Below are 15060 nucleotides of genomic sequence, written 5' to 3'. Positions count from 1 at the left end.
GGACGGAGTGGCCGAGCGGACCAAGGCGTCGACGCAGCCGACCCGGGTTCGATCCTCGGTAATGGGGCGGCATTTTTCTTCGGACAAGTCACGGTGTCCGGAGAACGCCATCCCCCACCCGGGAATGAAAGATATCTACGGGTTCCCAAATCAAAAATTCTGCCAAAACTACCATACACGCGTTCCTCCCCTTACCGACATAAAAACCTACAAAAACAAAAATAGCTAATGGCCTTAGTTGCCGGGCTCAAGATCTATTAAAAAAAAAAAAAAAATATTAAATAAATAATAATTATGATAGTAAAATATGAATTCATGAAAATCTCAAAATACTAGGATTTCCCATTACATTAAACCATTTTATTGCCAATTGTTTTATTTTATTATTTTTTCACTCAGTTGTAGGTTATCAAAAAATCACATGTTTGGATACAATCATATTTAATTAAATATAAAAATTGTTAAGTTCAGTTGTTATAATATTATAAAAGGAGCAGTATGTTTTGGCCGAAAACGGTGACGCCTGTTTATACAATGACGTGTACCTACTTAAATGCGTATTCCTACACGACAGGAACAATAAGTATTTGGTATAATATTATGTTTACCATTTGTTAGGTAAAACTGTTTTAAGGTATAGGTATGTACAATTTGGTACACTTGAATTAATTTAGTTGATTTTTTTAAGTTTACTATAATTTTATTGATACTTCATCGTCAGTCATCGGAAACGCAAAGTCAAATAACCGGGCACAAAATATAAATAACACAATTTTATTATAATAATTATGATTTAAAAAAAAAAATATATATATACCATAAAATCGAGTATACTTTGCAACTATATATTGTTTTACAATAATTGATGGATACAATATTATGAATAAATATATTTTCGGTACTAAATAATGGATTATCATAATACTACAATTATAACAAATATAATATATATTATGATAGCATATTATGATCGTATTTTCCGCGCAAAATAATATAACATTCCTACATAATAATATAATACCTATATATAGTATATCAATTAATAACGTTTGCAGAAAAACATGACTTAAATACAAATAAGGTACTTTTACAGTAATACAGTCGCGATGGTAAGTACAAAAATTAAAAAAAAAAGACTAGTGATTTTCTTTTCAAGAAAAAAAAAACAACGAAATACGCCATTTTTCGTAATGATATAAATATTCGTTTCGATCTATATATCCAGACATCATCGTATATTTGTATAATAATTATTATAACATAGGTATTATTATGAGCAATAAGAAGGGCGTACGTCGTGAAAACTAAATAAACGACGTCGACGAAGTTTTAAATTCTTAACATAATATATTATGTACATTCAATAAGCGGCGTAATATCATTTTATTTTATAGACAATGAAAGTAAAAAAAAATACATACAATAATAATATTACACAACTGATAAATTCTCGTATAAAGCGCGATCACACGCAGTTTTATTGTTGCATTGTGTGCCGCCTGGCCGGATGTCGAAAAATCGTAATAAACATTTTTATCGTGCCGTACCTACCTATACAACATACTTGCAGCTACTACGAAAGTGTTTTTTTTTTAATAATTTTAATTTTATTCTTAGACGATCGACCACCGAAATACGTGGGCATAATAGACAATGTACAATAAAATATTATTATTATTATGATAAACGGAAACGACTGCACAGCCGTCGTCGCTACAGCCGGTCATCCACTTCCGGGCGGAAGTGATGGCGTCGGCGACGGCGCTATAGGAGTCCCGTCACAGGCGCTCGCCACTGATGCACGTGGTGATGTTGTAGTACGCGTTGTCCGGGAACCGGTCGAGCTGTATGTAGTCGGTCTCGTCGACCAGCAGCTTGTCAAGCAGCCCCATGAGCTCGGCGAAGTCGGGCCGGTCGTCCGGACACTTGTCCCAGCAGTAGAACATGATGTTGTACACCTCGCGCCGGCAGTGCTGCGGCTTGTCCAGCCGGTAACCGTCCCGGATGCGCTTCATGACGTCCGCCGCGGCCACGCCCGGGTACGGCGTCGAGCCGAGCGTCACGATCTCCCACATGAGCACGCCGAACGACCATGCGTCCGACTTGGCCGAGTACATGTTGTCGAACAGCGACTCCGGCGCCATCCACCGGATGGGCAGACGGCCCTCGGACTTGCGCTCGTACACCCGGCTGCTGGCCACGTCCCGCGCGAACCCGAAGTCGGAGATCTTGCACGCCCGTTCCTCCGTCACCAGTATGTTCCGGGCCGCCAGGTCCCTGTGTATGATCTGCGAACATGTGTTATTATTAGATATAATATATAGGGCTCGGAAGTTGTAGGAGGAAAAATATGCGTGAAAAAATTTCAAATTTTTCAAAATGGTTTGATAAAATATATTCATAAAAATTCATACTTCAAAAAAAAAAAACAATTGTGTGTTTGTCGCGTCCTATTAATTTGCACTAAATTACATGTACGATTCGGAAAATTAAATTTATAATGTTTGAAATATGGCAAACCAGAAATGTACAAATTACTTTTATTACATAAAAAGAGTAAAAAAAAGTTTACGAAAATTGGCATTTTTAAAAGTAAATCAAGTTTAACTCCAAATAATGCCGTACTTACTGCAGTTTTTGTTTTAATTTTATTATTCTACAGAACTCAGAAATTTTTTAAATTTAATAAAAATAATATTTACATTTCAGGTTTGATTGTGTATATTAGTTGATACTTTATAGTGTAAGGTCTCTGTGTAACAGTAAAATAGTTTCGAAAAAAAAAAAAAAAAAATTATGACAAAAAATGAAGTTTTGAAAATACATCAGAAAATGTGTAATAGATTCGGTTTGTTTAAAAAAAAGTTGTATGGCCCGTAAGTAATAAAAGAAAAAAAGTTAGACCCACACTTTAGATTCTGAGCAATGCGACGAATGTATTGATTTTACAATGATGTGTGTTTTTTTTTTTATTTTTGTGTCTGTCGTCACCTTTTAGGACAGTAAAAATGCTTGGATTTTCTTCAACAGTAACTTTTCTGATAGGAAAGTGAATCTAGTTGGTACTTTGGGGAGGTAAAAGAAAATTCCCAGTAGTTTTCAAAAGCACCATAAAAATAAGAGAAAAATTAAGGAAAAACGGGAATTTTTAAGCAAAATCTGTTTTCGAGAAAAACGATTTTGGTTTTTGGTGTAACTCTAAAACAAATGAACGTATATACATGTAATTTTCACTGGTTGTTCATATTTGCATTTTCTATACATAATAAAATTTTAAAAATATTTTGATTTGTTTTGAACTATTTAGGAACATTTTCTGTTTTAAATTTTTCTATAAATATCAATACAATTTTATTTGTTGGTTAAAAAAGCTTGGAAATTTAATAGAAGGCTCCTAGGTTATTGTTTTAAAGGCAGATGAAAAAAATTAAAAATCCTTAGTCACAGTTTTTATTTATAAGCATTTAAAGTTCAAATCTTGACAAAATACGGAAAAATCCCGTGACTGCACGTATTCCTTACAGATACTCCGTACGTCTTATTTATTAATATCGTGTCCGACATAATATATTATTCGTGTGGTGGTGCGGTGTAAGTGACACTTTATTTATTCGGTTAACGTGGTACGAAATATGCGCCGTAAGTTTCGATGCGTAATCGTTTATGCAAATAAATAATACGCAACAGGTAGTCGAGCTCAGATCTCGTTAATATTTTCGTCGCTCGTGTTTTGTGCGTATATGCCACATAGGTACACTTCTTCAAATTCGCACTTGGGGTCTTTGAACGCGTGAAAAATACGATTTCGCGAATCGTCGCAACACATTTTTTTTGTCCGAGTCTCCACCGCTACCCACCCGCCCACCCACCAGCACCCGTATCTGTCACACCTCGTCTGTCGCCCACTACTATGCCGGAACCGAACGCACACGAGCCGTTTTCCGTTGTGTAACATTGTGCTCGTATAATAAAATAATAATAATATATTAATTATGATTTATCACGTTCGGTTTTTCAAAACGTACGCATACTATATTTTAAGGGGTTGCATGTGACCTGTTATTTTGCTCAAAAACGCGACGCTTCACAGGGAAAACTCTCACGCCTCGTAAAGGGATTTTATTTTTTTTTTTAAAAGAAAAACATTTCTAACCGGACGCATTGGACTTGGATTTTCAAAATTCTATTTCTACTACGGTTTTGGATATGACCAATATTTTAACAAGCTTTTGTTGTTTTTGTTATGTGAAATTAAAAATTGAAGCCCAATATTGCGCCCTGTAGAAAATGATCCTCTTTCTAAAGAATAAAAGATTAATCAAATCAGACCACTTTACGCTTGAGAGTTTTTCCTGTAAACCGGGTTTTGGGCAAAAAATCACGTTTTTAATCTTTGGTCTTTGGTTGACATATTGTTGTGGGTGCATGCAGCGGGTGCGTACAAAGCCCCACATACAATCACACTGAAACTAATCATAATTGGCGACTAATACGAATGCCATGAGCGGTGGTGACGTAATTGCATAATATTGCCAAAATATTGCCCCTTATTAAAGATACATACGAGCAACTGGTTCCTTAACGTTCTCGGTGGGCCCCTGCGTGGGCAAACGACGAATTATTCTGGCTCTAGTCGAGTTGAAATCTATTTATTAAATCCTCGATACGAATGCGCGTGTGTAACAACAAGTCTCTCGTGGCAAATAGCAACAAAAAAAGTCTTTTACCGAAAAACGAACTCATTTCTACGCGCTGCAATGTACAATCTACAAGAGTATTATGTTATTATGCATTATGCATTATCATGTGCTTTAATGTGTTATACGTTACGTAGACGTGTAATATGATTTTATCGAAAATAACTACTCAAAACGTTTGGTGCAATCCATACTAATATGCGGGCTCAGAGTTTCAAGTCAGACGTGCAGCGGACACATTTTTTATCGGCCAATTTTTTTTTCATTTACAAATTGCCTATATACTAGGGGTCGCCAACTTATTTCTATGGGGGTCCGTTTTGAAACTTACCAAACTTCGCGCGGTCCAAACAGTTTCAATGACTTTTACACACGTTAATAAATTGGAATTTAATAGTCTCCATAATATCATTTTTACTATCAAATAACGCATTTCCAGCTTCAACCATACATTCGTTGATTATAATATCAGCATCGGTAAACGGTTTCATGTGTTTGGTAAGAATCCACGAAATATGCAATAAAGCCTCTGTACATTTTTCTTGTTCACTCATTGCCTTGTTAATAATTTGAGTTGATGTTGAATAAGATAAATATAAACTCTCAATTTTGAATTAAATGTTTTTTTAATTTTTTTATATAAATTTTATATGACACATTTATAGTTTGTATAATATACAAATTTAAAAATTATTCCGTGGATAAGGATCCGTAAAAAAAGTGCTCGCGGTCCGCCAGTTGGTGACCCCTGGCCTATACGATATGGCCGGGTTGACGATGGATTAACGAAATTAATATTAGTGTACTGCATCGTTTGTGACGGGACACTAGAAACCCTAATTGTTTTTAGTTTTCTATCAATAGTATAATTGATAAATATACGTCATAAAAATATCTTTAACGAATGTTAATAATGAAATAAATAATTATAATGATAATAATTTACTGTTGTCTCTGTTAGACAGACCTATAGTTACGCAAAAATGTTAGGACTTGGTAATTCAATTCACGTTTTGAATAGTTAACTTAATTTTATTGAGCATTATACGGTGGCCCAGCTTGAACAGTTGGACCTATTCTCGGCCCTTACGAATCTGTCGAAGCCGTCCAGGGACAGTAAATGCCACCTTGCCACCCCTGTGCGCTCGTTTAGGGTGCGACCGATGTGCAGAATGCTGTACGGGGGTTATATTATATAATAGGTAAATTTAAATATAAACATTGATCGCAGTCCAATAGTACTCGATTTATATATTAGATCATATTATTATCTGTAGTATTATATTATTCGATGTACCCATTCCTCGACTCCGCGGGACACTATACAATATTCATAGTGGGATTTTTATTCTTCTAACGAGTATAAATTACAAACCGACGGATCGCGGAGTGTTGATACTATTGTACGATGCATATTATATTAATAAATACAATTATTATCCACGATAGCACATATAATTTAGCTCCGTTGATCGCGGCAGTCAGTTTATACTCGCTTAGAATGTTAAAAATGTACGCGCGAGACCCGTCGTGCTAAAACACAATAACCGTGTCAATACAGGGTGTAAAAGGAAGACCTGACAAATTGTGACGGTTGACAAGTCAAATAACTTTTGTTCTAATCGATAATTTTTAATTTTTTTTTTTTAGATGTATAATTTATATATAAAAAAATTAAAATCCTATTTTAGTTGTTTTGAAAATTTGAAAATATTTGTAAATCTGGATTTTAGAAAACTTTTGATTGTAAAAACGTTTATTCGAGTCATACCTAGTTTATTTTCTTACAATTTATTGAAATCTCATAATTTTTGTTATGTCAAGTTGATCCAGTCGTAAAAACATTTTAAATTCAAAAAGTATAAACTATAATTTATTGTTTTATGAGAACTTTTAAATAGGTACTTGTTAAAATTTAAATATTTTACTAATACTTTTCAAATTAATGAGCCTTCAAAAAATTTGTTGTTCACATTTTAAAAAATCATAAATAATAAACCACTTGAATTAGATAAATGTTTTTACGATCGAAATTCTTGTAAAATCCAGATTTATAAATAGGCTATTTTGAATTAGAAAAAAAAAAATTGAAACCAGATTTAAAAAAATAAAAATAAAAACGTTATGTATTGTAGTTATGCCTGTACGTGTGGCGCAAGGTCAATACATTTTGTATACAAAAATTTAAAGATATTAATTAGAAAAAAAGGAATTTCATCAGTTGGGTCTTCCCGTTTCACCCTGTATATTAATGAACGTGTCACTAATAATTTGTCGTTATCGATGCGTTATTGTTGTTACGGTAGGAGTGGGACCTACAGGACCAGCAGGCAAATAACGCACGTCATCACAATTCACAGTCAGCTGTCCGGAAAAATGTCCCGTTTGATCGATCTGTCTTGGTCATCGCACCGTACCTACAGATTTTTGGGTAGGATCGACGTTTTTTTTTATTTAATTATTGCACAATGTGTCGTTTAATTGCTGTGCGTTTTGGAGTTCCGCCGAGTGGGAGTACCTATCCATAAATGAGAAGAGTGTGGTGACTTGTAACTGCATCGGTATATATAGCCTTGATGAATTTTTTAATGTTATCGTAGTCGCGTCACTGAGCGCGGTTCGAATTTACCGGCTATTGCCCCCGCGTGCCCCCGAATGATTTCGCACAAAAACGAAACTGCACAATCGCGGGCGTGTTTTTCAGAAACATATTTCGCTATACCTATCCAAATCGGAACCACAAACAATAATAATAAGCGACGGTCAATGAACGACATTCCGCACCGCGGCAGTGTAATATTGTACTGCAGCAGCAGACGACTACAACCTACTCTACATTATATTAATACAGATGAAGGTATAATATTTTATTACGAATCCAAATGCACGAACAATAATAATAATTGTTGCGGTTAAAAACATGTACCTATATAGGCACCACCGGACAGTATAATAGTCGGTTTATAATATAATATTATTGTTATATACATATTTGACGTTTTTTACTTTGAAATCCCGTTTTTCGCTTTGCTATTAACCGTAAAACGTAAACGAGAAATGATTGACCGAATGTACGCGGAGATGCGAATGAAAAAAAATATCGTCTTTAAATTAAAACTGAATAGGTAAACCATCGCATATATTATCAAGCCTGGGCATAAACGAGTTAAAAAGTTAAAGTTAAGTTAATTTTAACTTTTTTAACTTAACTTTTTGAAATTTAATTTTCAACTTATCTGATTTTATTGATATAAACTTAAAAAATAACGAGTTAGTTTTAATCAAATCCAAGTTACGATAATTTATAAATAATTAAATCAAAAATATAATACGATTATTATCGATGATATATTTTGTTGCGTAAATATTTACTTTTTATTATTTTTAGCTATTTTTTTACTGGCTATTAATATATTAAAAAAAATAAATAAATAACTTAACTTAAGTATTAATAAGTTAATTGTGAATTTCCATATAACTTTTAACTAAACAGATTTAAAAAAAATAGGATTACTATTAAATTTAAACTTCTTAAAATATTTTCTATCAACTTAACTTAACTCAATTAAAAATCATCATTAACTTGCCCAGGCTTGCATACAATTATAAAGGTTATCATTATTGTAGTCTACTAAGTATTGTATTTTCGGCGAATAATTTTAAAATTGTTTTCACAATCGTCATCGTATTCATCATTGACTATTAAATAAAGATTATTAAAGCGATTATAATTATAGATAGCCACTTTAATAACATTACTTATTATTTTATTCGTTATTCGCATACGACAAGCAAATAGTAAGTACATAATATTATAATAATATGTTTGTAATTACACGCGTGCATTCAAGGTCGCAGGTTTATTTCATTCTTATACTGCGTTTTTAGTCAAATTATCAAATTATTTATCTCACGGTTCATGGGAACATAATATTATTATTATTATCGTTGTACAGCTGCAGATGTAAATCTAAACGTAATTTCCTGGAATGTGAAATTGTCGTTCAACGTGTATTATATTTTATTACTTCGTACGGAATTTAAAAGGAGTGATATATTAAAAACCATGGAACCCGTTTCATTGTATAAATTATTATTCGTGTCGACGGAGAATTAGGGAAACCGATCGGCCAACTAATCGACTACAATAATATTAGGCACGTATTTAATGTATTAGTCATCAATTGTCTATGGGTAGAGCTGTTGTATACCACGAAAATATAATAAATAAAGATTCATCAGTTGGTCGTTTTTTTCTGCAGTAGGTATACGTTTTTGAAATAAAAATAATGTTGTTCGGTATTTTATTTTTTTTTGCTCTGTTCCATCGCACTGTCAATACAACATAAGAGCTCGAGTCTAGTAACTCGAGAATGTTGCTTTGGTAAAAGTTACGTTCTCGACAATACACTCGAGAAGTATTTAATATTTGTATAGGTATCTGGGGTATATTGGATATATTAGATTATATAAGTACGAAATATGGTATTAAAATATTGTAAGATTGACGTAAGATTGAATGAAAAATATATTTTGCGAAATCGTTTTTCGTTTCTTGCGTTATTACTCACACTTATTTATATTGACAGTGCGCTATGATAATTAAACTCTAATTACGAAGGTTATTAGTCTTATAATTAGTTGTATGGTTACATATAATTAAGTACTCGTATGTACAGTGTACACAGACACCATTAGTCACAAATAAACTATGAAAATTGAATGCACTAAGGCTAAGAAAACTGTCAAATAGGCATCAGGCATGTGTATAATAAATTGTGCATCAAAATTGAGCGAAATTACAAAATCTTGTATTTTAAAATATTATTATTTTTTATTAAAATTAAATATTAATTAAATACCTATATTGTTTTAAACATTTTGTTCGACTAGATTCCGTTAGTTATTCTTTTTAAATAATGAATCATTTATTGAAAAACTTTATAAAAATAAAATGTGTAACCTAGATATTATATGAAAAAAAATAACGATAGCAAAAGCATCGCGTACGCAATATTTTATTTTATCGGAAGTCTTCTTCGTCGACAAGCAATGATAATAATCCAAAAATAATAATATTTGCTTTTCGGAACCAAAGTCAAAATAATATCAGAGCGCCCACCCATAATATTTAAAAATACGGATTTGAGACTTTTGATGGAATTTCGATTCACCGCAGGTACCTACACTATAATTATATCGTCTTTGGATTTCCTGCGCGTCTACAGACTGAACGCTTCGTGCACCAATTACAATAGCATCATAATAATAATAATAATATATTATAACATTTTACGGAGCGCGAAACGCAATCGTTAACGTTGCAGCGTGCGGTCGTCTGTGCATTGTACGTACATACAATATAACATTATATCTAATACTATGGGTATAATGTGTATAGGCAGTAAGTTCAACGTACCCCTTTCGACGACAAGAAGTCCATTCCTTTGGCGATCTGATAGCAGAACATAATGAGTTCGTGCGACGTCAACGAACTCGGCCCGTGCGTATTCGTGTAGTAGTTTGCGCCACGAGAGTTCCGCAACACGCTCTGGAGTTTGCCCAATTTCGCGTACTCCATAACGACGAATAAGGGATCTGCGGCGGAAACGAACAAAATATTTAGACACGTTGTATAATATGCACATCATCGTTGAACCGTAATATTATATAGTCCGATAGTCGGTGAATATCATACGCATATTGTTATTAATGCTATTAAACATTAGGGTTCCGCGACAAAATATCCCAAAACCGAAATATCCCCGCACAAATATTCCATGACAAAATATCCCGGGTAAATATTAATTCAAAATGTTGAACTCTTTTTTTTATAAAAGTCGCATAGCTGATAATATCAATACAATACAATTGCAGTTATTAACATTTTTTATAGAACACAAAAAAAGTAATTAAAAACAGTTTAATAAAATACATTAAAAATATATAGTATATAATATGCACCAATAACAAAAAGTTAAAAGTTAAAAGTTAATTTAATTATAGATTATCTCAGTTAAGGTTAAAGGTAATACACACTTTTTGTTAACTTTTTATTAAGTCAAAAAAATTACAGCAAGAAACAGTAATTACTGTAAAAAAATTATTCGTTGATTTCACGTTAATAAAAAAAGAAATTTAGTAAGTTAACAGTTAAGTCAAAAAAATCTAAAAGTAACTAGTTAAGTTGAAAAATTGAAACATAATTAACTTTTAAACTTAACTATAACTAAACTATAACTTGTTAATATCCAGCCTTGGGTAGTAGTTGCAGTTAATTATTATTAGTTATTCAAATACAGAATTAAGATTTACAATGAATGTTACAATTTTGAATTAATATTTAATCGGGATATTTTGTCATGGGATATTTTTTGTGGGGATATTTTGGTTTTGGGATTATTTTGTTAGGTATATTTTGACGTGTCACTAAACACATTAGATATCAACGTATACCTATGATTATAGTTGTATGAGTGTTGGCAAAAAAAGCTAACAAGAAAAAGGTACTAACAAAATGTATCAAATAATCAAATTTGATAGTTTGTGCTCAAATGTACCCACGGCCATTTTTGGAAATAACTATAAAAAAAAAATCGGCATTAGTTATTATTATTGTTATTATAGCAACAATCAATTTTTGTATGGGTACGTTTGTGTGATATGACGGGGGGTTTTTGTTTTTACTATATCGAACATAAACATTTACGTATCGGTCCACCTATTATTAAAACCATATTATTGAGTATCCCGGTGCACCGTAACTCCGCACGGATCGTCGCCATTTTATAATATATCACATTAACTCCGCACACGGTATAAAATATATCGTATTTATTATTGTATTAATTTATTTATTTTAAATACAATATATTATGTTATTAAAATTAAATAAAAATAATATTTTAGAATAAAAAGGTTCATGCATATCAATTATTATATAAGATAAATCTAAATAGTATAAAAATAACAATAATAAAGACATTGTCGTCGTCGGTAAAATAAAATAAAATATATAATATTTAATGTAAATTAAAATTAAATTGCTCAACCAAAAATTTAAAATTCAGTCCTCAATAGTTTATTCATATTTAACATTAAACATGTAATTTAATCTTATGTACCTAAACCCAATGGCCTATGTTGCCGAGGGCTCTTTTCCTCTAAATAAAAAAAAAATTAAATTGCATTAAATTAAGCTAAACTCTTTACAAAATTATACCTATCAATTTGGTTGTCGTTATACAATTCTATTTTTTTTATTTATAAATTGTATATTGTTTTTTTGTTGTGTTCTAACTATCCTACTTTCATTATTATTGGCAGAATTCATTCGTATATAAGAATCCGTCTGCATAGCTAATAAATTTTTAATGAAAACTGCAATATTTGGATGTCCTGAAGATGTGCTTAATTTAAGAAACAATATAATCTAACAAATAAATTTTAAGCAACTACTACACAGAGAATGCTCAGAGAACTGAATTCGTCCCGCGCGTATACGTTCCACACTAGGGAAATAAATATATTGGTTATTACCTTTAATATGTTATCAATTTTATATTATATCGGTTTTATGGCGTGTGGACTTTTGGTGTTCAAATATTTTTAGAATGCGGAGCTGCCAACCAAAGGTTATTTTACCGTAGATGTATAGGAGGATCCATCATAAAATATTATACTTGTCTGTGTCTCATGACATTATTCGTGCAATCTGTTCACGTGTTATGAATTATGTGTACATTTATAGTATTGAGAATTTTTGCGGAATGCCGTGGACATTATGATTATCAAATTAGTTTAAAAAAACATTTTCACATAATATTATAAAAGCTTGTTTATAAAATATATTAAGTCAAAAATTGGATGATGAGTACGATTATGATATTTTGCTTTTTTTCGCTAGCTTTTTGTCACCAAAACTCGTTTACTCTAATGACATAATATTATAATAATATACCTCTCTCCGAACAACATCCCAAGAGTTTTACGACGTGCGGATGTGGCTCCAGCGATTTCATCACCTGCAGTTCCTGTACCAGGTCGAGTCGTTCGCGTTCACCGGCGTTGTCCTTGAGCGTCTTTACCGCGACCACCATGTTGCCCTTGAACCCTAAACAAATATACGCGCATCGTAATGTACATTAGTCGTGTTCAACTTTTTTACCGCATTCGAGATGATATCATCGCGATGATCGCTGTAGCCGATAACAGTGCTTATAATAATAGTTATTATTATTGTTGTTGTCATTTGAACGTGTGTCTCTTACCCATGACGTTGTACGCCTCGCACTTCCAGACTTGGCCAAAACTACCCTCTCCGAGTATCGAGCACACGCGCACGTGGTGCCTGGGTATCTCCCACGGGTCGCCTTCTTTGATCGCCGATTCCTTGCCGCCGATGTACTGCCCATTGGTCGACGGATCCGAGCCCCAGCTCTCGTATCTGGTGAAAGCCCGTGGCCCGCTCCAGTGGTGCATGACCATCGGGTCGTCAGATCTGGAGCTCTTCTTTTTCCCCTGCAAGAAAACGTACAAGAGCGTAAGTATACTATTATGTTATGTGCAGCATAATATATCGACACAGTTACGTGCGACTGAAGTTTGCCACAAACTTTATACATATCGTGATGATACAATGTGATTGTCAATGGCCTTATAGTGCCACAAGTTTTCCAGAGAGGAAATCCATAAATGAGAAAAGTGCAGCGACTGCATCGGTATAAGGCTTCAAAATACGACGAAGGACGTATTTTTTTGCAGAACGAAAACAGTATGTTTCAATGTTTGGGAAGGCACTTTAGTATCTACACTGATGTGGTCATCAACAATGTATGATACACTATAACAGCGTAGCCGAAAATCAAACTGAAATTTGGTTATCTAGTACCTATACGTGGGCTTCATATATTATAAACGTAGAATTAGATTTAGTTACTTTGGACTGGGCGTGACCCAGTATCTTATTTGACGAATACCGTGGCGTAATAATATTATATCATATAATGAAGGCACCATATTGTTATACTCACAATCGAATTTACTTTTTTAGACTTGACTTTGGAGGAAAACAGTCTTTTTCGGAACAAACAGGCTAGCACGCCAGCCGTGGTCAGGAAGACTGTAGCAATCACAATGGGTACCAGGGCCAAGACCAGGTTATTCTGAACGGGTTGCTGGGTGGTCACCGTGGGAGGGGTGAGCGCTGGTTCTGTTACGTTTCTTGTGTCGCCGAGCCGGGCGGTGGTAGCGGCCGCGGTTGCGACGGTGCTGGGCGCTGACTCTGTGGTGGTGGAGTTGTTTACCGCTTTTACGGCTGCATCGGTTACCACGGTCGAGGTGACTGTGCTGACGACCGCGGTCGGCGACGTGGAGGCCTCGGCGACGGGTATATCAGCAGCTACTGTCTTTTGCGTGGCAACGACTGTGGGCGTCGTTGGCTTCGCCGTAGGAACTTTGTTCGTCGGCCGGGGCGGCGTCGTCCTGGCCGGTCCAGGGGGTAGAAGTTTGTTAGGAGGCGTGAAAACAACGCCCGGAAAACTGCCTCCAGCCCCGTTGATTGGTATCGACGGCGGGGGTGGTGGTCGGAACTGCGATGACAAGAAGTTTGTCGGAAGTCCTCCGCTACTCGGCTTATTCCTGCCACCACCGCCGGGTCCTTCCACTTTCGCCCATACTTGCGTCTTGGACGTTAAGTGTCCGTCGTTGATCGTCACGTACAGGTAAATATTTTTTCCCTCCTGTAACACAAACGAATACGATTATTATAAAATAAAAATGCACTTTGGTCGACGGGGATGAATATATTAATATAGGTATTTGGAACTAAATTTACATAAAAATTTTAAATTTATAAAATGAAAACGTCAGATGATAATAATCAGCACCAATAAAGATAAATGGTTTTAATACGAGTGTTTATTTTTAAATGTATTTAATAAACCATTTTTTAGTTGTTTGTGCTATTTAAAATTCATTATTTATTCATCTTGTAGATAATTATACGCAGGCCCACCCCTAAAAGACGCCACCGTAGAAAGAAAAGTCGAAATCCTGATTAATCAAATCAATCGTACATTTGAGTAACTGTTTTGTAAAGAATTTTTTTTACCGGTTTCTCGACACGCGCTTTGAATAGATAATTATTTGTGGTCTGATTAATAATTATTGTTATTATATTATTACGCGAGCATAGACCTATGGTTTTTCCAGAGTAAACTATGAGCAACCACATAGGCCCAAACACAATAGTAATGAAATCGTTTTTGAAGTTCGCAATCACAAAATCAAAACACGTACCGAGTAGAAAACCATGGTTGCAGCATAACACTAATTTATACGTTGATACAATAACGTCAATACT

The 15060-nt window shown here is 34.0% G+C and overlaps 1 protein-coding gene across 1 annotated transcript in view; it reads right to left on the bottom strand.

Moving 5' to 3' along the window:
- Positions 1-738: 738 nt before the first annotated feature.
- LOC132944977 (tyrosine kinase receptor Cad96Ca) overlaps positions 739-15060 on the bottom strand; it is a 35707-nt gene continuing 21385 nt past the window's right edge. The window contains exons 3-7 of the mRNA XM_061014557.1: positions 13730-14437; positions 12968-13217; positions 12658-12810; positions 10117-10295; positions 739-2288 (exon numbers count right to left, since the gene is read on the bottom strand). Of these exons, the coding sequence (XP_060870540.1) occupies positions 1779-2288; positions 10117-10295; positions 12658-12810; positions 12968-13217; positions 13730-14437 (1800 nt within the window). The 3' untranslated portion in view covers positions 739-1778. The remainder of the gene's footprint in view (positions 2289-10116; positions 10296-12657; positions 12811-12967; positions 13218-13729; positions 14438-15060) is intronic.

The sequence above is a fragment of the Metopolophium dirhodum genome, chromosome 5 (assembly GCF_019925205.1).
Source record: "Metopolophium dirhodum isolate CAU chromosome 5, ASM1992520v1, whole genome shotgun sequence".
Lineage (NCBI taxonomy): Eukaryota > Metazoa > Arthropoda > Insecta > Hemiptera > Aphididae > Metopolophium > Metopolophium dirhodum.
Note: the sequence above shows the minus strand (reverse complement) of the source record. Positions and strands in the feature narration are given on the sequence as shown.